Source organism: Budorcas taxicolor, chromosome 11, assembly GCF_023091745.1.
Source record: "Budorcas taxicolor isolate Tak-1 chromosome 11, Takin1.1, whole genome shotgun sequence".
NCBI classification, from domain to species: Eukaryota; Metazoa; Chordata; class Mammalia; order Artiodactyla; family Bovidae; genus Budorcas; species Budorcas taxicolor.
In genome coordinates this window covers 130,125,746-130,148,686 of record NC_068920.1, presented here as the reverse complement: position 1 = coordinate 130,148,686, position 22,941 = coordinate 130,125,746, and the positions used below count along the sequence as shown (strand labels likewise).

General features: G+C 44.5%; 1 protein-coding gene across 1 annotated transcript in view; it reads right to left on the bottom strand.

The window, feature by feature from the left end:
* Positions 1-309: 309 nt before the first annotated feature.
* ALK (ALK receptor tyrosine kinase) overlaps positions 310-22,941 on the bottom strand; it is a 730,858-nt gene continuing 708,226 nt past the window's right edge. The window contains exons 24-29 of the mRNA XM_052648260.1: positions 21,746-21,843; positions 17,661-17,753; positions 15,013-15,114; positions 3,918-4,052; positions 3,101-3,191; positions 310-993 (exon numbers count right to left, since the gene is read on the bottom strand). Of these exons, the coding sequence (XP_052504220.1) occupies positions 310-993; positions 3,101-3,191; positions 3,918-4,052; positions 15,013-15,114; positions 17,661-17,753; positions 21,746-21,843 (1,203 nt within the window). The remainder of the gene's footprint in view (positions 994-3,100; positions 3,192-3,917; positions 4,053-15,012; positions 15,115-17,660; positions 17,754-21,745; positions 21,844-22,941) is intronic.

The following is a 22,941-nucleotide window of genomic DNA, read 5'->3' as shown; positions in this document are numbered from 1 at the left end:
GAGTGGCTAGCTCTGCGAGCGTGGAGCAGAGCACGCGGGACAGGGAAAGCAGCAGGAGCAGGTGGACACCAGCCCTCCGTCAGAACCCTACGTCGCCGCGTCCTGGCCTCGCATTGATCACTCCTCTGTATGAGATGTTCTCCTTTTGCAAGACTGGGATGAACGCGTGCTCCAAACCTTTAGAAGCAATTTGAAAACACAGCTTTTGATGTGGCACTTCAAAACAAGTTGGCACAGAATGAAGAGTGACATTTGGTCAGTGGTTTGCGGAGGAGCCGTTACCTGTCCCTCCCCGGGCCGAGCTGGGGCTCAGGGCGCGGGCTGGCTCTTGGGCGCGGGGTCCTCGTAGCGGCCCGGGCCGGGGGCGGCCTCCGGGGGGAAGCCCTGCTGCTGGTAGCCGTAGTTGACGGTGCCGCACGGGAAGTGGCGCAGCCTGAACAGAGGCACGTCCCGCAGGCTGGCGGTCAGCGCCGACGGCTCGAGGAGCAGCGAGGCGCCCGGGCGGCGGGCGGCGGGCGCGGGCGCCGGGACAGCACGGGCGCCCTCGCCGCCCGGGGGCCCCCGCTCGCGCTGCTCCTTCTTGGCCGGTGGAGTGTTCTTTCTGGTGGGTTTCTCTGTAAACCAGGAGCCGTAGGTGGGGTTCCAGAGGCTGGTGGGCTTGTTCCTGGAGCCCTGGACTTGGGGCAGCTCCGAGGGCGGGTTGGACTGCGAGAAGGCCATGTTGACGTGTCCCCCGTCCACGGCCGGCGGCCGGGCGCCGCCTCGGACACAGGCCTCCGCGGCCGCGGGCTTCTTGCCGGCCTTGCCGGGCGGAGCCGAGGGCAGAGCGGCGGGGGCGGCCGGCTCGCGGCCCTCCTCTCGCTTGGCCTGGGCCGCCGAGACCAGGAGAGGAGGGATTCCCTCGGGGTCCTGGGGCCTCATAGGCACCTTCTCCTCCTCTTCCACGAGGGGCCCGTATTCAACCGGCAAAGCGGTGTTGATCACATCTGGGTCCTACAGGCGGGAGAGATGGACGGATGGAGACTTTGAAGCACAAGCCAAACGTGTGGATGGGAAGATAACCTTAGCGATGATGTCATCCAAACTAACTTCACAGATGAGGAAACCATTCAGGGTTTACTGGGAATATATTAATTTGTAAGCACGGGAGAATAAGAAGCACATGCGAAAACGTCCTCATTTCGTAGAGCTTGGAGGAGAGGCGCTGTTACAGAAGAGCGCGCTGGGACAGGGGGCCCGGAAGCGGCCCCACTGCTTGGGGAAGGGGAGTGGACTCAGGAAAGAAAGGCTTTGCAGAGACCAGCTTTAGGCAAAACTTACAGAGGAGTGGATTTAAAAAATTATAAATTAGTTTTTAAAATGGGTTACCGTCTGTTCCCAGTGAAGTGAAGTTGCTCAGTCATGTGTGACTCTTTGCAATCCCATGGACCCCGTAGCTTACCAGGTTCTATCCATGGAATTTTCCAGGCAAGAGTACTGGAGTGGGTTGCCATTTCCTTCTCCAGGCGAACTTCCCGACCAGGGGATCGAACCCAGGTCTCCCACATGGCAGGCAGACGCTTTACCCTCTGAGCCACCAGCGAAGCCCAGTTCCCAGTGAAATACTTACAAAATAAAAATCTGCATGTTTGACTTCAAAATATGTCTGTTGAGAGTGAAAGGAGGGGAGGAGAAGGGAGGAAGGACACACCATGCTGGCTGACAAGGTTAACCTCTGGTTCTCCCAGCATTTCCATCACCTTTGGATGGAGGCTGCACTTGATCATAACGTTTCTGGGTTATATCATCACTTCATTACATATGCTGATATCACAATGCAGTGGTTTTTCAACAAGTTTGGATCTGATGAAACCCAGGAAATACTGATGTGCTACGAGGAAAACCACTTACAAAATCAACTCTGTGCTAGATCATTTTTACAGCGACAGACTGATATAGAAAAGCACAAGGCAGTTGCTAGAGATTTGAGGAAGATTTGTGGAAGAAAGCTTAAAGTTGGGGAAACTTAATCCTGTACTATTTTGTGCAAATTGGGAAAACCATTATTTCCGTTTAATAGAAAAGCACATAGGTCCAGTATTCATCAGTAAAAAGTTTAAGCATAAAAAATAACTACCTTCTAATTCTATCTGCTTTAGTCTTTCGTTCCTTCCCTATTAATTATTAATTTCTAGAATGAGTCACTCAAAATATGCTTGTACAGAGCTCCCAGCTTTTAAGAGGGATCTTATGTACTTTGGAGAAGAAAATTACTCCAAAGTATATGTACTTAAGTGGATGCATCCCATTAATATTACAACATAATAACCTAAAAGCCACTGAACATCAAGTTCTCTAAAACAAACCAAAAAACCCCGAATAACCTGAAGTCTATATAGATAAATGCCTTCTGAGCTCAAAGAACCCAAAAGAATGGAATCATGAGGACAGGAGATGACTCCAGTGTGAAAATGTGTATGTCTATTGTCACAACTAAGAGGAGAGGGAATTTAGAGAGGTAGTGGTTTGTTGTTTGACTTCTAAAAGGTTCTCCAGAATCTGATATCCTGGCAGAATGAGAGGCAAAAAAAGAGGGAAAGAAAATTCACGCAGCCTGGAGGTGAGAAGTGTCGGCTGTGAAGGCCCCTGAGACCTTGAAGTAAGGGAGCACACCCCTCCACCGAGGACAGTGCAGACATGGAGGAAATTGGGAGCCGGGGCTCTCACTTGATGGCCTCCACTGTTGAGGAGGTAGAAGGCATAGTTATCTGCTGAAAATGTACCCCATTTCTATTAACATCAAAACAGGAAACATGCAGTCCTTACTGACAGAAGTGGGAGTGGAATCTGGACAGGGACCAGCAGGACTGCGGGAAGCTGCGTGGCTTGGACAGACCCTCTCCCAGCTCAACTCCTCTAAGCGACAGCAACTAGTATTTGTTTACAAAACAGGCAGACTGAGATACCACTCATTGTACTTATAGATAATTAACATTAGTCTTCAAGAGCATAACTCATATCTGGCTGGTGTAACTATTATTTCACATTTTAGTATTTGCCATCTTCAAGACTTTTCCATATAAATACTAGCTGAAGGAGGTGGTGGGGGGGATGTGTATACCTGAGTGCAGTATTCAATCCTCTCCAAAATTATGGCAAAGTTGGGCCTGTCTTCAGGCTGATGTTGCCAGCACTGGGTCATTATCCGGTATCTAAAAGAACACGGACATAAATTAAAATCAAGAAAAATGGGATGAAAAATACATTTTTCCCCCCTCAGTGCTTTTCTAATGGGACTGGAATAGCACTGTCTTCTAGGGTAGGGACTCATCTTGCCCCCGTGTTTGCACGTGCTGCCCTCTGCTGATGGGCAGGGTGTGAAGGTATCATACAGGGCTCGTTTGTTCCATTCCTGAATTAAGGTCACCTCTGGGACAGAATATTCTAACTGTATTTCCCATCTGTCTTGTTTGTGGGAAGGAGGTGAGACAGATCAGTTCAGTTCAGTTCAGTCGCTCAGTCGTGTCTGACTCTTTGCGACCCTGTAGCCTGCATGGAGTCCATGGTGAGACACATAAGACCGCAGAAAACCCAGGGAATAGAGATACTTCAGGGAGACTCAAGACCTGTGGAGTAAGGCAGCAGGGACGAGTCCACAGCACAGACCTAGGAGGTGCCTGAGGCGAGTGAACCTGGTGAGTCCACAGCCTCCATCCAGACAATGTCTACCTTTTGGGGTGTGGCATTATTGCTGTCAAGGGGCAGGAAGAATAAACCATCTCATTGAAACTAGAGGCACACTCCTATCTTGGGGCATATTAAATGAGGTCAGCCATCTGTTCCTTCATCTTGAAAATCAAAAAGCATATGTGGCTGCAGATATTTTTTGAAAAGGAAAATTGTGCTTAGTAAATTGTAGAAAATCCTCAGAGTCATACACAGGCCCCGGGCAGTTCTTAGGTGGGTCCATCCGTCCTCCACTGGTGACGAACTCCAGGACTTCCTGGTTGCTTTTGCTAGGGTATGGCATGTATCCAAGAGAGAAGATTTCCCATAGCAGCACTCCGAAGGACCTGCACACAGGACGGGAGGTGTGGGTGTGGGCGTGCACACACACACACATACAAATACATTCACAGATGCTCATACACACACACATGCACACATGTAAATACCCCGACACACATACAGAGACGTATGTATACGCACACACAGTGACATAAACGTGCACATTCTCACAGACACACACACATGCACACGTGTAAACACCCCGACACACATACAGAGACGTATGTATACGCAGCGACATAAACGTGTACATTCTCACGGACACCCACACACATGCACACATGGAAAATTTTAATTGCTTAATTTCATTTTTCCACAATAAAAGTTTTTAATATGGAGAAATAGAAAAGAATGAGAAAGTAGCCACAAGTGAAGATCCATAAAAGGATAACCAGCATGTTATCTCTTCTTTACAGATTCTGGGCTTAGAATTTTTTTACATAATTGCTGTGATTTTTTTTTCTGGCAAATTCCATTATAGCATAAACATTTTGCATGCTAATACAAACCCTTTTATAAACAGAATTTGACATAGCTATAAAAAATTCCACTGAGTATTTGTGCCATAATTTGCTGTATCATTTCCATATTGTTTTCAATTTTTAAAGTATTTTAAAAACATTGTGATGAACATCTTTATACATTTTTAAAAGGACAATTTCCTTAGAATAAATTTCCTGAATTTAGGATTAGGATAATCTAGTAAAATTTAGGATAAGAATAATCTAGTAAAATCTAGGATAATTCTAATGGAATTACTAGATCAAAATAATATGAGTGCAGAAAAATTATTTCTGCTTATTGCCCATGTGCCTTTCCAGTGCATTGCTGATCATCAACCAGCACTGTGCATCAGACACTCTTACCAACACTGAGTCTTCTTACTAAAAATGAGAACTTTTGCTGATTTTTAAGGTAAAAAATGGTAGATTATTTTAAATTATGATTATTGATTGGATAATTAACATGGTTGAATGTGTTTGTTAATTCACTCTTTTTCCTGTGAATGTTTCGTGTTTAACCTCATATAACCACCCTAAACCACATATTTTATTTTTATTTATAAACATACTTTATCAAAGATGTTAATCTTTTATTCAAAGTTCAAACACTTCTATTAGTTACTTTCTAATTTTCCTTTTTAGCATACCAAAGATTTTTATTTTTATGTAGTTGAATCTGTTTGAAAAAGTTCTGTGATTTTGTCCATCTGTTTCAGAGATTGTACAATCCTCTCTTTACCAATGACTAGAGGAATGTTTGCTGTTTTCTTCCAGTTGTATTAATATTTCTTTTTTCTTTCTTCTACATCCAGTTGGAGTTGAGTTTGGTGTAAAGTGTGAGGTAAGGAACTCATTTCATTCGCTCCTCTAAAACCACTGTTTAACACTACATATTCCCCAAATAATTTTCTCATCAACTATTGGCTTGTGAGTAAGACAGGTCTGTTCCAGGATATCTATTCACTTCATCTATTTGTCTGCTTCTTGCATCAATACCGTTTTCTTTTACTTTATTTTTTGGCTGTGCTGAGTCTTCATTGCTGCACGCAAGCTTTTCTCTAGTTGCGGTGCACGAGCTTCTCACTACACTGGCTTCCCTTGTAGAGCCGGGCCCTAGAGCGTGGGCTTCAGGAGTTGTGGCACACAGGCTTAGTTGCCCCTTGGCATGTGTAAACTTCTTGGACCAGGGATCGAACCTGTGTTCTGTCATTGGCGGGCAGATTCTTAACCATTGTGCCACTAGGGAAGTCTCTTTTACTTTTTGTGTATTTATGTTTTAATATCGAGTAGGGCATTTTTCCTTACTTCTCTCTTTTTAAAGAAATGTATCAGATTTCTCAAAATCAAATCAAATGTATTTTGATTTCTCAAAATCAAAAATACAAAAAAATGTATTTGACTTGTTTTAAATGAACTTTAAAATGATTTCTATTGTATTTCAAAATCATCTCCTTTGATATTTTGACTAAAACTTTAAAACATTTAATTTCATAATTAGGTTCTTTTTTTTTTAGCAAAAAAGGGCTATCTTTGTTTTAGTATCTGATTGCAGTTTTCTGATGTAATATTACCTCAAAAATTTACGGAACTATAGCTCCTCTGAGACTATAGTGCTTGAGAGTCACTTGGACTGCAAGGAGATCAAATTAGTCAATCCTAAAGGAAATCAACCCTGAATATTCATTGGAAGGACTGATGCTGATGCTGAAGCGCCGATACTTTGGCCACCCGATGTGAAGACCTGACTCTTTGGAAAAGACTCTGATGCTGGGGAAGATTGAAGGCAAGAGGAGAAGGGGATAACAGAGGATGAGATGGTTGCATGGCATCACCAACTCGATGGACACAAGTCTGAGCAAGTTCCGGGAGATGGTGAAAGACAGGGAAGTGTGGTGTGCTGCAGTCCATGGGGTTGCAAAGAGTCAGACATAACTGAGCGACCGAACAACAAAAGCTTCTCTGAGCTTCCCAGGTGGCACCAGTGGTAAAGAACCCATCTGCCAGTGCAGGAGACTTAAGAGATGTGGGTTTGATCCCTGGGTTGGGAAGATCCCCTGGAGGAGGGCATGGCAAGCCACTCCAGTATTCTTGCCTGGAGAATCCCATGGACAGAGGAGCCTGGCAGGCCACGGTCCACAGGGTCCCAAAGAGTCGGACATGTAGGAAGTGATTTACACAAAGTACTTTTATTGACATCATTTAAGTGAACTTTCAAAGATTCTTTTGAGGAGAATTAGGCAAAGATAGTTTCTATATTTTTCAGGTGAGAAGGCTGAAGCAGAGATTATTATACAGTTAATTCAAGACAGACTGGAATACGTTATTAGATTTCTTGATTCAACTAACTACAAATTGCCTGGTTCATATATTATTCCTCTCTGTTTGGTGGCCTTTCTGCCTCCCCCACAAGGCAAAACAAAATTAGCAAAATCATGGATGAAACTAAGTAGCAGGGCTTAAAGAATCCCAGCAATATGTTTTCTGCCTCTCTGGATAGTTAGGGAGACAAATTGGAGTATTCTTCGAGAGAATTATTGTATGGATTGCAAATAGATGTTTATTTTCTTAGCGTTCGAGGGAGTGAGAAGTCATGTTGGTTACAGAATGCTGATAATTTCAGGTAAGTAATGTTGTGAGTGCAGCACTTTCACAGCATCATCTTTCAGGATTTGGAACAGCTCAACTGGAATTCCATCACCTCCACTAGCTTTGTTCGTAGTGATGCTTTCTAGGGCCCACTTGACTTCACATTCCAAGATGTCTGGTTCTAGATTAGTGATCACATCATCATGACTATCTGGGTCGTGAAGATCTTTTTTGTACAGTTCTTCCGTGTATTCTTGCCACCTCTTCTTAATATCTTCTGCTTCTGTTAGGTCCATACCATTTCTGTCCTTTATTGAGCCCATCTTTGTATGAAATGTTCCCTTGGTATCTCTAATTTTCTTGAAGAGATCTCTAGTCTTTCCCATTCTGTTGTTTTCCTCTATTTCTTTGCATTGATCGCTGAAGAAGGCTTTCTTATCTCTTCTTGCTATTCTTTGGAACTCTGCATTTAGATGCCTATATCTTTCCTTTTCTCCTTTGCTTTTCACCTCTCTTCTCTTCACAGCTATTTGTAAGGCCTCCTCAGACAGCCATTTTGCTTTTTTGCATTTCTTTTCCATGGGGATGGTCTTGATCCCTGTCTCCTGCACAATGTCACGAACTGCATTCCATAGTTCAACTCAGCAGTGGCCACAGGACTGGAAAAGGTCAGTTTTCATTCCAATTCCAAAGAAAGGCAATGCAAAAGAATGTTCAAACTACCACACAATTGCACTCATCTCACATGCTGGTAAAGTAATGCTCAAAATTCTCCAAGCCAGGCTTCAGCAATACGTGAACCGTGAACTCCCTGACGTTCAAGCTGGTTTTAGAAAAGGCAGAGGAACCAGAGATCAAATTGCCAACATCTGCTGGATCATCGAAAAAGCAAGAGAGTTCCAGAAAAACATCTATTTCTGCTTTATTGACTATGCCAAAGCCTTTGACTGTGTGGATCACAATAAACTGTGGAAAATCCTGAAAGAGATGGGAATACCAGACCACCTGACCTGCCTCTTGAGAAATCTGTATGCAGGTCAGGAAGCACCAGTTAGAACTGGACATGGAACAACAGACTGGTTCCAAATAGGAAAAGGAGTATGTCAAGGCTGTATATTGTCACCCTGCTTATTTCACTTCTATGCAGAGTACATCATGAGAAACGCTGGACTGGAAGAAGCACAAGCTGGAATCAAGATTGCCAGGAGAAATATCAATAACCTCAGATATGCAGATGAACCACCCTTATGGCAGAAAGTGACGAGGAACTAAAAAGCCTCTTGATGAAAGTGAAAGAGGAGAGCGAAAAAGTTGGCCTAATGCTCAACATTCAGAAAACTAAGATCATGGCATCCAGTCCCATCACTTCATGGGAAATAGATGGGGAAACAGTGGAAACAGTGTCAGACTTTATTTTTTGGGGCTCCAGAATCACTGCAGATGGTGACTGCAGCCATGAAATTAAAAGACGCTTACTCCTTGGAAGAAAAGTTATGACCAACCTAGACAGCATATTCAAAAGCAGAGACATTACTTTGCCAACAAAGGTCCGTCTAGTCAAGGCTATGGTTTTTCCTGTGGTCATGTATGGATGTGAGAGTTGGACTGTGAAGAAGGCTGAGCACCGAAGAATTGATGCTTTTGAACTGTGGTGTTGGAGAAGACTCTTGAGAGTCCCTTGGACTGCAAGGAGATCCAACCAGTCCATTCTGAAGGAGATCAGCCCTGGGATTTCTTTGGAAGGAATGATGCTAAAGCTGAAGCTTCAGTACTTTGGCCACCTCATGAGAAGAGTTGACTCATTGGAAAAGACTGTGATGCTGGGAGGGATTGGCAGCAGGAGGAGAAGGGGATGACCGAGGATGAGACGGCTGGATGGCATCATGGACTTGATGGACGTGCGTCTGAGTGAACTGCGGCAGATGGTGATGAACAGGGAGGCCTGGTGTGCTGTGATTCATGGGGTCGCAAAGAGTCGGACACGACTGAGCGACTGAACTGAACTGAACTGAACTGAATGTTGTGAAATTTAGCAGATAATCATACAGGATACTCATTAACATTTGAATTCCAGATAAACAAGAAATACATTTTTAGTATTAGCATATCCCAGTTGGACTTCCCAGGTGGCGCTAGTGGTAAAGAACCCACTGGCCAGTGCAGGAGACACGAGAGACGAGGGTTCGATCTCTGGGTCAGGAAGATCCCCTGGAAGAGGGCATGGCAACCCACTCCTGCCTGGAGAATCCCATGGACCTAAGCATGTGGAGCTTCAGTTCACGGGGTCGCAGAGAGGTGGATGGGACTGACGTGACTTAGCACACATTCATATCCCAAATACTGCATGAGACATACCAAAAAATTATTCACTGTTCATGTGAAATTTCATTTTAACTGGCCATTTTGTGTTTTATCTAGTAATCCTACAGATCAGGTAAACATATATTTTGTATGCCAATTTTTTTTTAATCACTGATAAGGTAAGCCTGTCTCAAATAGGAGCCACAAGGCCCAAAGCTTTGCACCGAAGCGTTCAAAAATCAAATAAGACAAATATTAAAAAAAACCCACGTTGTTTCTTCTGATATAAAACCTGCTCTTCCTAAAATTATAGAAATAGCTTGAGTGATTGCAGATGAAATTATCTTAGAAATTTGAATCAATAAACATAATCTGATAAAAAAAATTGTAAAGTCACATTGTGCCTGGAAAATCCCATGGATGGAGGAGCCTGGTAGGCTGCAGTCCATGGGATTGCGAAGAGTCGGACACGACTGAGCGACCTCACTTTCACTTTTCACTTTTCACTTTCATGCATTGGAGAAGGAAATGGCAACCCACTCCAGTGTTCTTGCCTGGAGAATCCCAGGGACGGGGGAGCCTGGTGGGCTGCCGTCTATGGGGTCGCACAGAGTCGGACATGACTGAAGCGACGTAGCAGCAGCAGCAGCAGTGCTATGTTTATCAGCCTTTTAAAACTCACATCTCCTGTGTCTCCTGCATTGGCAGGCGGATTCTTTACCACTGCGCCACCTGGGAAGTCCCATGATATAAATAAACCACAATTTTATTTTTCCATCCTCCCCTTGAGTGACAGTTAGGCTATCTTTGCTTATTCTTTATTGTAAACAATGATGCAGATGAACACTCTACCCAAGTCTCCCTAATTCAGGCACTTAGATTGCTGGGTCGTAGGATATGCAATGGAGAATGCAATGGCACCCCACTCCAGTACTCTTGCCTGGAAAATTCCATGGGCAGAGGAGCCTGGTGGGCTGCAGTCTATGGGGTCACTAAGAGTCAGACACGACTGAGCGACTTCACTTTCACTTTTCACTTTCACGCATTGGAGAAGGAAATGGCAACCCACTCCAGTGTTCTTGCCTGGAGAATCCCAGGGACAGGGGAGCCTGGTGGTCTGCCGTCTATGTGGTCGCATAGAGTTGGACACGACTGAAGCGACTTAGCAGCAGCAGCAGTAGCAGCAGCAGCAGCAGCAGCAGCAGGATATGCAAGTGCTTGGTGCTCTGTGATGACTTCGAGGGATGTGATGGACAGGGATGCGAGGGAGGTCCAGGAGTGAGGGGATCTATGTATACATACAGCTGATTCACTTCGTTGTATGGCAATAACTAACACAACATTGTAAAGAAATTATACTCCAATTAAAAAAAATTACACAGTTACCCAAATAACTATCTGTACCTGGAGAGGGAAGGTGGGTGGTGCTCTAACTTGGGTGCACATGGAATGACCTGAGGATTCCTTAAGATGTAGATTGTTGGACCCCACCCCTAGAGTTTCTGCTTTATGAGGCCTGGGGTGGGATTGAGAATTTGGGTTTATGACAAGGTCCCAGGTGATGCTGATGCTGTTGATCAGAGGACCACACGTTGAGACCCACTGCGTTTGGGTAAGTCAAATCTCAGTGGCTTCGAACAACAAAACCTCTCATGCACATTATCAAAAAATGGACCAGAGGAGGGACTCTGATCACCGTGGCTCCTCTGTCTTCTGACCTTATCTCAATGCAAGGCTTTCAGAATCTGGAGGACTCTTGCCCATTTTCTTGGTTTCCCACGTTGCTGTTGAGAAATTCAATTGTTTGGATTCCCTGTCTCTCATCTCTGATAATTTTTTACTATGATTTTATTTGTATCCTTGGAAACTTTTACCACCTTGATCACCATCGGTCTGGAATTTCACAATGATGTGTTCATGTGGTTGCTCTTTTTATTCACAGCACTTAGCACTTGCTGGATGCTTTCATTCTGAAAACGTATGTCCTTCTGGGAAATCTTCTTGAATTATTTCTTTGATGTTTTTATTCCCTTCATTTCTGCTCTTCATTCTTTCTGGGACTCCTATTTGTCAGCTAATTGGGTCTAATGGTCTAATCCTTTTAAATTGTCTTTCCTTTCCTATCTATCCCATCTATTTATAGTCATTTTATTTTCTAGAAGATTTATTCAACTCTGTCTTCCAATTTTTCTATTACTTTCACACATCTATTATCATCTTTTTTTAAAAAAACTTTATTTTCTTAAGAACAGTTTTAGGTTGTGAAGAAATTATGAAGATAACACAGGAAGTTCCCACATGCCTCACACTCAGTTCCATGGTTAGCATTAATGTGACACATTTGTTACAATTAATGAGCCAATATTAAGGAATTATTATTAGCTAAAGCCCATAGTTTATTCAGGTCTCCTTAGCTTTTGCTGAATTTCCTTTTTCTGTTCTAGGACTCCATTAGAATATCACTTTATGTTTAGCTGTCATGTTTCCTTAGGCTATTCTTGACTTTGGCAACTTCTCAGATTTTCCTTGTTTTTGATGACCTTGACAGTTTCAAAGAGTTCTGGTCAGGAATTCTGTAGAATGTCATATCAGGATTTGTCTGTTTTCCTTATGATTAGACTGGAGTTAATGGGTCTGGGGAGAAAGACCTCAGAGGTTAACTACCATTTCATCATATGTCAAGGTACGTGCTGTCAACATGATGTACCGCTGTTGATGCTGACCTTGACTGCCTAGCAGAGGTAGTGTCTGCCAAGTTTCTTTCTTCCCCCTGCTTTTCCCTCTCTGTGCTTTTTGAAAAAAATGCTGCTGTGTGCTGGCCATATGGGCTCCAGGGAACTAGACTCCATCTCCTTGAAGGCTCTCTTATCACATATTTCTATCCAGGAGCTTTTTCCCTAAGAACATTTAAAATAATTAAGTAAGTAATTTTTGGCTGCACCAGGTCTTAGTTGCTGCATGCAGGATCTTTCCTTGCGGTGTGCGGACTCAGTCTTCGCGGCATGCGGGTTTAGTTGCCTCTTGGCATGTGGGAGTTTAGTTCCCCAACCAGGGATCAAACCCGTATCCTCTGCATTGAAGGCAGATTCTTAACCATTGGACTGCCAGGGAAGTCCCAAAAGCATTGTTTTAAATAATCTTTTGTCCTTAAGATTATGGTTACAATAATTTAACTTTCTGAGGATATTGTTTTCAAAAGTTTTCCTAAACTTTCTGCATTCTTCTCCCTCCAAGTTCCTTTGCATATGTTTGCTTCCTTCAGATCAGAATCTTTTCTCAAGTATCTGTGGATTCTTGGCTCTCTATTCATATATTAAGATTGGAACCCGGCAAGATGGGAAGCTCTGTGTAGATGAGGCTTGCTAACTGGTGGGCAACTGACTTGCTTGTTTCACAAGGGGCCTTCGTTTCCTGGCTGCTGTAACAGCATACCACAGACTTGATGACTTAAGACAACAGAAGTTTCTTCCCTCACAGTTACGAAGGCTGGATGTCTGAAGTCAGTATTGAGAGCTGAAAGCGAAGTGTATGCGGGACCACACTGTTCCTTGCCTCTTCCGGCTTCTGGAGGCTGCTGGAGCGTCTTGACTTGTGGCCACATCTCTTCAACCTCTGCCTCTGTCCTCTGGGTGTGAGGCACATCTCCCTCTGCCTCCCGTGAGGCACGGGTGATGCAGGCTCCTTCTCCTAATGAGGGTTTCTGGGATGAGAGCCTGATACCATTGGAGGGCCATTTTTCAGCCCACTAGCACTTGTGATGTCTACAGTTTTTCTCTGCATGGGTCAGTTCCTTCAGTGAGAATCTTCTGATCTCATCCTGCCTAGCTGCCGTGTGCTCGGCACTGAGGGGAGAGAGGAGGCATGTGCCTTTAAGTGGGCAGACTTCTTAAACTCTACTATATATGCTTATGGTAGAGAATCCACCCTTGCTGATGTCTGATATCCCCAAGGTCAGAAAGAATTAAATTCTTCAGAGAGGGAACCCCTAGCCTTGCGTGATGGTAGAGGAGGGGCAGAGGTGAGGGAATGATCTAGTTACTTTCTAAACAGATCTGTAACTCATTTTCCTATCTGCTGCACCTCTACTTGGAGGTGCTGGCACCTTCCATTCCTGGGTCTTCCTGGGGCTCCTGACCAGGCAGAGTGAAGCAGGCTACTTCAAGATGGACGTAGGTGTCAACTGTCTAGTCTCGTAAGTAAGGGACCAGGCTTCTCTGGTGGTTCACATGGTAAAGAATCCATCTGGAATGCAGAAGACATGGGTTTGATCCCTGGGTTGGGAAGATCCCTTGGAGAAGGGAAGGGTTACCCACTCCAGTATTCTGGCCTGGAAAATTCCATGGACAGAGGAGCCTGGCAGTCTACAGTCCATGGAGTCACAAAGAGCTGGACACGACCTAGCCACTAAGCACACACACACAAGTAAGGGACCGTTAGTCTGTAAACTTTCCAGTTTCCAAAACTGTGTCATCGTTGTCTGTGTCCCTGTGGATTTTTATGCAAAAAAGATTCCTCTGTGAATGAGTGTATTTTGGGAGGGAACACAGGTTGACTGCCATTTAAAATTATGTGTTGCTCTAGTAGGAATTATGTAAAACAGTATGGAGAGTGCTCAAAAAATTAAAAATAGAACTACCTTAAGATCTAGCAATCCCACCTCTGGGGATACATCCAAAGGAAATAAAATCAGTATTTTGAAGAGGCATCTGCACTCCCATGACCACTGCAGCATTACTCACAATAGCCAAGATATGGAAACAACCTAAATACTGATGGATGGATGAATGGATAAAGAACACGTGGCATGTATTTTACACACACACACACACACACACACACACCGGAATATTATTCAGCCTTAAACAAGAAGGAAATTTGCCATTTGCAACAACAGGGATAAACCTGGAGGACAGTATGCTGAGTGGAATAAATCAGGCACAGAAAGACAAATGCCACATGACCTCACTTATCAGTGGACTCGCAGAAACAGAGAATAGAATGATGATTGCCAGGGAAGGAGAGGCTAGTCAATGAGTACAGGTCTCAGTTTTGCGGGATGAATGATTTCTGGAGATCTAATGTGCAGATAGTGTTTTCCAAACTGATTTTTAGCTGTAGATCACCATCACTGATATTCCTGTGCTGATAATAATTTCTTTTTCTCTGTTATTCTGTCAGTTGGAGAATTTCATTGATCATTTTTCTAATCTTAACTCAATGTTGCATTCCTGGGATAAATCCAACTTTGTTATTATGTTAAAAAAAAATTACGTGTGGCTCTGTGTGTGGTCCACCAGCCTACAGTAGACCACACAGCCCGGGAATTTGTGAGAAATGGAACTTCTCAGTGACCTCAGACTTCTTAAATCCTAAGCTCTCAGGGTGGGGTCCAGCATTCAGTTGTGTCTTACCAAGACTTCCTGGTGATTCTGATGCTCTGTTGTTGTGGGCCCTGCTATAGAGGTATGCTATCTTCTCTCTTATCCTTCCACAAGAGAGTGTGGGCTCGTTTGACTCATGAGGTCTACTTGAAGGCTCATGGTGAGACCTGGATGAGGGCAGCAGAAAGACTCACCACGTGTCTGTTTTAGAAGTAAATATTCCTTCCATGAAGGCTTCTGGGGGCATCCACTTGACTGGCAGCATTGCACAGCCTCCCTTTCGGTAGTAGCTTGCTCTGCAGGGAGAAGAGAGAAGACTCGGTTCTGGAGATGGCTCTGAGCCAGGTACCTTGAGAGAGTGGCAAAAAGCAAGGTCTATGAACTGAAATTAACGAGGGGCTCTTGTGGTTCGGGGGGACAGCAGGGGACACAGATCAGCTAGTTAACAACCTTAGTGTCACTTAATAGGAGACGAAACAGCCTGCCGGAGGTGTGAAAGAAAAGACCTATGCAATGGCTAAAATACCCGCTAGCAGATGGTTTGATTTCCCTGATGGATTTTGTTTACTGTAACTAACAGTGAATACCATTACTCCAGCCTTATGAGTATAGTTCCTGATGATCCACGGTAATGCGAGATACACAATGGGAGGACTCAGAGCAGGGCTGGTGTCCTACTAGTCTGGGTCCTCCTCGGCGTTCACACAGCATCCAATTCAACACAGGCACGTGACTCCAAGTCCTCTAGGTGGCTGGTGGGAAGCTGCTTCCTTTAGCTCAGCCCCCAGAGAAAATACAGGCCTGGGGTGGAGCTGGCGTCTGAGGGATGAGGTAACTAGTTTTTGTCAGTGACATCATTAATGCGACTCCCTGATAAAAAAAACTAATAAATTAATTCCTACCTCTGAAGCCAGCTCCACCCCAGCCTTGTGTTTTTGTGCCTGGTATGTTATGGGAGGTGGATTCCTACCAGCTGCCAAGATTAATTACTTAAAAAAATAACTGACTGAAATATGAATTGAGTGGTTAGCTGACTCCTTGGAAAAGACCCTGATGCTGGGAAAGTTTGAGGGCAGGAGGAGGAGGGGTCGACAGAGAATGAGATGGTTGGATGGCATCATTGACTCAATGGACATGAGTCTGAGCAAACTCTGGGAGATAGTGAAGGACAGGGAAGCCTGGCATGCTGCAGTCCGTGGGGTTGCAAAGGGTCAGACACGTCTGAGTGACTGAACCACAACGTGTGAGGTATTCTGCCACGTGCTAAGGACAGAAATAAGTCATAGTCTCTCTCTTCCAAGGATACGGTTTGGTGGAAGAAACAGACATAATTAACTGCTAAAGAACACACATATGATGACGAAAGTATGTATTCAAGAGGAAACTCAGTGACCAAAGGAGAATGGGTTTGTTTCACCTGGGGTGGGGGTGGTGGGTGGAAAAGTACGGGAAGAGTTTCTTGGGGGTGCTGATGAAGCTGAATGCCAAAGAAAGTCTCGCAGGAGACATTCGTGACACATGCTGTCGCACGGGGCCTGTGGGAAGCAGGGGGCTGTAGGGAAGCTAGGGTGCTGAAGTCTAGAGTTGGGACCTGTCAGTGCTGAGGACATAGGGGAAGGGCCAGACCACGTGACTCGTTTAGTCTCGCTGCAGCATTTGAGTCTTAGAGCACAGGCAGTCCTGGGTGCTCCGAGACAGGAGGTGAAGGAACGCTGAGGCTCTGGGTGGTGGAAGAGGGTGAAGCGGAGCTTTCCAGGTATGCGGTGGATATCAGTGGTAGATAACAGTAGGTGAAAACATTGCTGACTCCTGAGTTTCTCTGTGCTGCTGCCCTGCGCTAACAGGATGCCATCAGCATTCGCACCCTAGGAGATGGCTACCAGTTCCTTGGGAGGCTGACAGGGGTCTCCCTTATTGTCTGAAGACTGAAAGGTCTACCTGACCCCCTCTCCTTACTCAACTGCTGGATTAGGGAACTGTAATTAGTGTAATTAGTGACTCTGCCAGAGAGTGGCTCGCTCAGCTCATGCAGTGAGTCACTGTTGTTAATAATTAGACAAAGATGAAACTAGGGGTTGGGAAGAGAAGTGTGGGATAGTATACAATAGAGGTTGTTTTTTTTTGCAGTTAAAATTTTTATTTTATTGATTTCTTTTTAATTAATTACTTAATTGGCTGCACTGGGCCTTAGTTGTGGCACATAGAACTTTTGAATTTTGTTGTGGCATGTGGGATCTAGTTCCCTGACCAGGGACGAAACGCAGGCCCCCTGCGTTGGGAGTGCAAGTCTTAACCAATGGATCACCAAGAAAGTTCCCTGTTGTTTTTCTTTTTGATGTAGCCTTGAGCATGTGACAGGGAAAAAGAAATGAAGCTGAGCTAAGTACTGACGGGCTTTGAACTATACTTCCATGTCTCCTGGAGTGGGAAATGCAGAGCAATGTGCTGGGCCCAGTCTCCTCTCAGTTCTAAGGAGCTCTTGCCTAGGGTAATGGAAGCTAAGTCTGTTTGGAATTATTGAATATTGAGGAAAGGGGTTAATTAAGCTAAAGTTTACCTAGAAACTTTTTCCAAGTGAAGTATCCAGGTTATTCTGTCTCAGAACATGCTAGGACTAAAGAGTTGGAACCAGAAAGACAATCTAATTAACAGGTTAGTGTCAATTATTGCAGGCAGAGAGATCCTAGAATTAGTCCTTCAGGCATGAACAATAATTAAGGCTGCCCCTGTGCTGAAAAGGAACTTAATGCCATATTAGGTGGCAGGTTGACAAGGCACCAGAGTACTCTAGGGATGCGGTTGAGAAGGTGAGCTCTGATGGGTGATGGCAGTCTTCACTCACCTGTAGATGTCACGGGCCATTCCGAAGTCTCCAATCTTGGCTACTCTTCCAGGGCCTGGGCAGGTCAAGAGGCAGTTCCTGGCGGCAATGTCCCTGGGATGAAAAAAAAGAGAAAATGCATTTCGTAATTTCATTCCTAAAAAGATAAAGGTATAAGAATCACAAGAATTTTCACCTCCAATCTAAAGTTCAAATAGTTCCCTTTTCTTCTCTGTATTTCCTTTACTACATTAGACTTCAGTATGAAAGAAATAGCTAAGCAATTCTAGGTCTCAGAACCAACAGGGAAATGGAAAAGGATTAGGGGAGATGATTGACAACGTTTAATGGGATAATAATAATGAAAATAACTATAATAGGAACTAGAAAATTGATTGTTCTTTTACCAGGTACTTAAGCACTGTTCTAACTGCTTCATATCTAATTCTCACCATAGCCCTGTAAGACACAAGGTGCTAGTATTATCCTTATTTTATCAAAAAACTTGAGATAATAGAGGGACATAGAAATGTGTTTGGCCTTTGGCTATTGTTCTGTACCGCTTGCTGGTTGGTTTCTGCCGGTTGTGTGACGGTGTGTCCTGGAACAGCATGGTTCCCATGAGAGTCAAGTAGGTCAAGGCGTTCCCCAGATATTTCTAGTTTTATATTTTAATACGCCATCATGGTTTTTACATCCATGATTTTATCTAAAGCCCTTTGTTAAGCTGTATGCATCATAGCTATGAGGCCAAAGAATCACTTCTTTCCTGTTATAAAGTTATCTTGTCTTAGTCGTTACGTTCTAGTCGTTAGGGCCTATTCTTCTATAGCATGCATGTAAGGCTGGATCAGAAGCTTTCCAAGACTCATCAGCTTCTACTCACTGACTGCTAGCCCATTCTTGAGTTGCACGTGGGGATTAAGGATGCAGCCAGACGAAGTTTGGAATGTTGTTGTTGTTTAGTTACTAAGTCATGTCTGACTCTCTGTGGCCCCATGGACTGCAGCACACCAGGCTTCCCTGTCCCTTCACTATCTCCTAGAGTTTGCTCAAACTCATGGAATGGGTTTCTAATAATATTAAAGTCCTGGACAGAAAAAAATAGTACTTCTTGGGGGGAATGGGTGGTGTTTTTATACTTTCAACTGGTTTCATGATCATTGGCTGAGAAAGAAGGATCATGGAAAATAAACAGATGGATAGCATTTTTAAAAAATAGATCTGGATGGGGGTTCATGGCTTAGGATAGCAGAACAATTGGTCAGGGTGGGAGATGGGTGTTATTAATGCCACTGCCCCAATTCAGAAGTTTTAAGTTGAATTTTGAGGAGCAATGGTGCATAAAATGCCCTAAGAAAACCATAAAAGCATAACATATATGACATCAAAAAGAAGAAAATATAGTAGGATATATAGCCATTGCTTCTCAAGAGAAATATAGTGAAGTCAACCAACAACAATATTTATAGCTCTGGAAAGGTCTTTCCGTTGATGTGCATGGAATGGTTGCTTAAAAAATTGATCTTGAATTTAATGGCAAGAAAGTAAATGTAATATCATAGAACACACCAAGAATTGGTAGAATGACACATATTTCTTGAAATGGCAATAAACCATGTCCAAAGGAAACAGATCTAATAGAAAAATGGGAGTGTGTGGATCTGCGAGGGAGTCCGCTCTGAATTCAGGAGGTGTGTGTGCGTGGGAGTCTGTGAATCTTAAGGCAGATAGTGAAGGAGAGAGAATTAAGGTAAACCTATTGGGGGAGGGTGCCATCAGCCTCGAGCCAGTTAGAAGATATAAAAAGATGCTTTCCTAAAACCAATTACCCCGGAAGACAGCTTTGACTGAGATGGACAATTTCTGCTAATCGTCACCTTTTGCTTATAAAGCAGATCATCGAACATACTGTTGATTCAATCTTTGACAATTTCATTTCTCGAAAAAGATAAAAGAAGCAACAAAATATTACTCTGGGATCTTATTGTGACCTTCAGCAACTATTTACAGATATGGAAGCAATAGGAATCTTGAGTGAATTTTTGCTCCTTGTTATCTTATTTTCAGTAATAACAGGGCACTGGATATAGTCAAAATGTATCATCCCTCAGGAAAGCAGATTTCAAAACGTCAGAGGAAAAGTAGACACAATCCCTCAGTCAGAGAATCTGGACACTTGGTGATTAATGTGGGGGTGGAGATGAAAAGGCAGAGATGACCTCAAGGAGAAGTGAAGGGAGAGATCTGAAGTCACTAAGGTGATGGGTCACATTGCTCTCAGATGGGCTCAGACTTAGCGGAGGTAGACATGAGATGGAGAGACATTTATTCTTTCCAGGTACACCAATCTGAGAAACCATAGTGGAAAAGAATATGAAAAAGAATGCATACTTTGCCGTACAGCAGTAACACAACATTGTAATTCTACTATACTTCAAAGAAAAAAAAAAAAACGATGGAAAGATGGCTCTAGCCAAGGACTTATTCTAAAAAGAGCACAACCCTGTCACGTCTGAGCAACAATAAAGCCCAGAGCTGAGATTTATGGAAAGTTCTGGACACAATAAAAAGGGCAAGAACAACAGTGGCAGGGCTGACCTGAGCTGTGAAGCAGAGAGTGTGGCTTTGGGTGAGAACAGAAGAACTGGGGCTCGGCCTCTCTCTTGCTTCTGTTATTTCTATCAAGCACAGGGATCTGCAAACTGGAAAGGCTGAGACTCAGGAGGAAGCTCTGAGGGCCAAAATGATGAAGCTACAAAGGATGAGCCAGTGTGAGCTTCTGGCCTTGTTTTCAGAATGATTGCAGTAAACTAGGCCAGTGTATTTCCTGATCTTTAACATCCCCTTTATTAGGGAAGAAAACATAGCTTGTTATCTACCTCCATGCTCTTCTCTTTCTACACTCTTACAGTGTCTCTCATTCTCTACGTTATTTTTACATAGATTGCAACATGTCTTATACTCTTTGATGGGTTCATGAATGTTTGAGAGTTCATGAGTAAGAGTCTAAGAGTAAGGTTATTATTTACTAAATGAGCAACAAATCATTAGGAAGAGCTTTGCAAAGCGTCTAACAATCTATTTAATTTTTCAAGTTGCAGAATCAAGCTGTCTGTTGAGAAGGCCATGGATAGCCACGTGGAAAGAAATATGTGTCATTTTTCATGTCTATAGCGTTACACACGGATTTGATGTATGAGTGCAAACACCATTTAAACACAAGGGTCAGTCATATAGAGTAGAAGAAATGAAGTACAGAGGTAAAGGAAATAATTCTCATTCTTCATTTCTGAGTATTTTAGAAAAAAAATAATTTATCCAATAAACATTTATTGTGTGCCACTATATGCTGGGGATGTAAAGATGAATAAAATAGGGTTGTTGCCTTTGATTTATCCATAGCCAGAGATCCGAAAACACAAACTCCTTAAACTTCCCTTAAGGAACCCAATTTTTTAGATGATGTGGCATGCTTGGTCACTTAGATGGGCCTCACTATTTGTGATCCATGGACTGTGGCCCTCCAGGCTCCTCTGTCCGTGGGGATTCTCCAGGTAAGAATACTGGAGTGGGTTGTCAATTTCTTCTCCAGGGGATCTTCCCGACCCAGGGATTGAACCCTGGATGCTTTGACAGGCAGATTCTTTACCACTGAGCCACCTAGGAAGCTCAGTCTTCTAGATACGGAAACATTAACATGACCTAGGACTTGACACAGGCGGGGGTCCCTGCAGGAGGCCAGGCAGAGCTCATCCGGGTCTCCAGTGCTGATATAGATGTCTTATGACCCCACTTTGCTTCCCTCGTGGCTCAGTTGTTAAAGAATCCACCTGTAACGTGGGAGACCTGGGTTTGATCCCTCGGTCGGGAAGATCCCCTGAAGGAGGGCATGGCAACCCACACCAGTATTGTTGCCTGGAGAATCCCCCTGGACAGAGGAGCCTGGCAGGCTACAGCCCAGGGGGTCGCAGAGTCAGACAGGACTGAGCGACTAAGCACAGCACAGCACATGATCCCACTTTGCATATGGGCCAAACAAAGCCCTGGGGACACGTAGGGGAGCGTCTGGAAGGTGAGGGCAGAGCAAGGTCACTTAGACTCACCGGTGGATGAAGTGATTCTCCTCTAGATACTGACAGCCACAGGCGATGTCCCGAGCCACGTGCAGGAGATCCAGCATGACCAGGGAGGAGGGCTGGTTCTGTAGGAGACAGTAGTGACCGGCTGGTGAGGAGCTCTCAGGGGAGAGGAGGTCTGAAACACTGGACTCCCGTGCTCACCAGGAGGTCAAACGCAGGCTCGTCACCCTGGGGTCTTGGCCCTGGCTGCACATTCGTGATCACCGGTAGATTTATACAAAAGCACATGCCTGGCCCTCAGCCCAGAACAATGACTCCACCTCTGTGCGGGCGCAGCGTTTATAGAGTCACAGCTGCCAGGTGAGTGGGGCCGGAACCCACACCACAGACGTCCTGCCCCTTCGTGTTTTTTTCTGCCCACTCTTCCACCACTATCTTCATAAACATTTGAATACCCTAAATGTACAAACAGGCCTGTGAGGAAATCAAGGCAGGGTAGTGTTGCTTTAAAACGCTCTATTTAAAAATATTTTTAAAAATTAACTTTCTTCAAGAAGACCTAGATCTGAAGTGGACTGAAAAAGCGAACCTTCCAGAAAATACTGGGCAGATGAAGAGCTATCTCTGGCTTTCCTGCATGAGGTCCCTTTTGTGCAAAAGTTGCTGCCCCCCACTACCCGAACCATCCAGGGATGCAGCCTGGCTCTCCTTCCCCGTCTGGTGGGGCAGCCAGAAGTCTTTCCTGAGGGCTGCGCCCTTCTTGGTGTCTTCTCAACCCCTAAGCCCCGAGTCCGCAGCAGCATGTCCTCAGGCAGTGTCGCGTGCACTGTGCTGCTCGGGGCTTGTTCTACCACGTCCCCAAGGAGACCTCGAGGCTCCCGAGGCAGGGCCTTTGGTGTCCACTTCCATGGTCTCCAGCGCAATGCTTAGCTCACTGCCGAGGTTCAGTGAACAAGGGGGTTTGTTGGTTGATCACAGCCGAACTAGGGTTTTCCAGATGCTGCCACAGATCAGGGCCTCCCTGGGACTCTTTGGAGCAATAGTGTGGGTTGGGGGAGATGGCGAGGAGTTCGTGTGGGGCCTGCTTCAGTTCCAGGGGAGATGACTCAGGGAGGGGAACATTTGCTGCCCATGGACCATCAGGCAGTCCCCTACCTGTAAGAGGGCAAGTCCCAGGACCTTTGATGCAATGTCCTGTGCGGTCAATAGGCAAGCAAGGT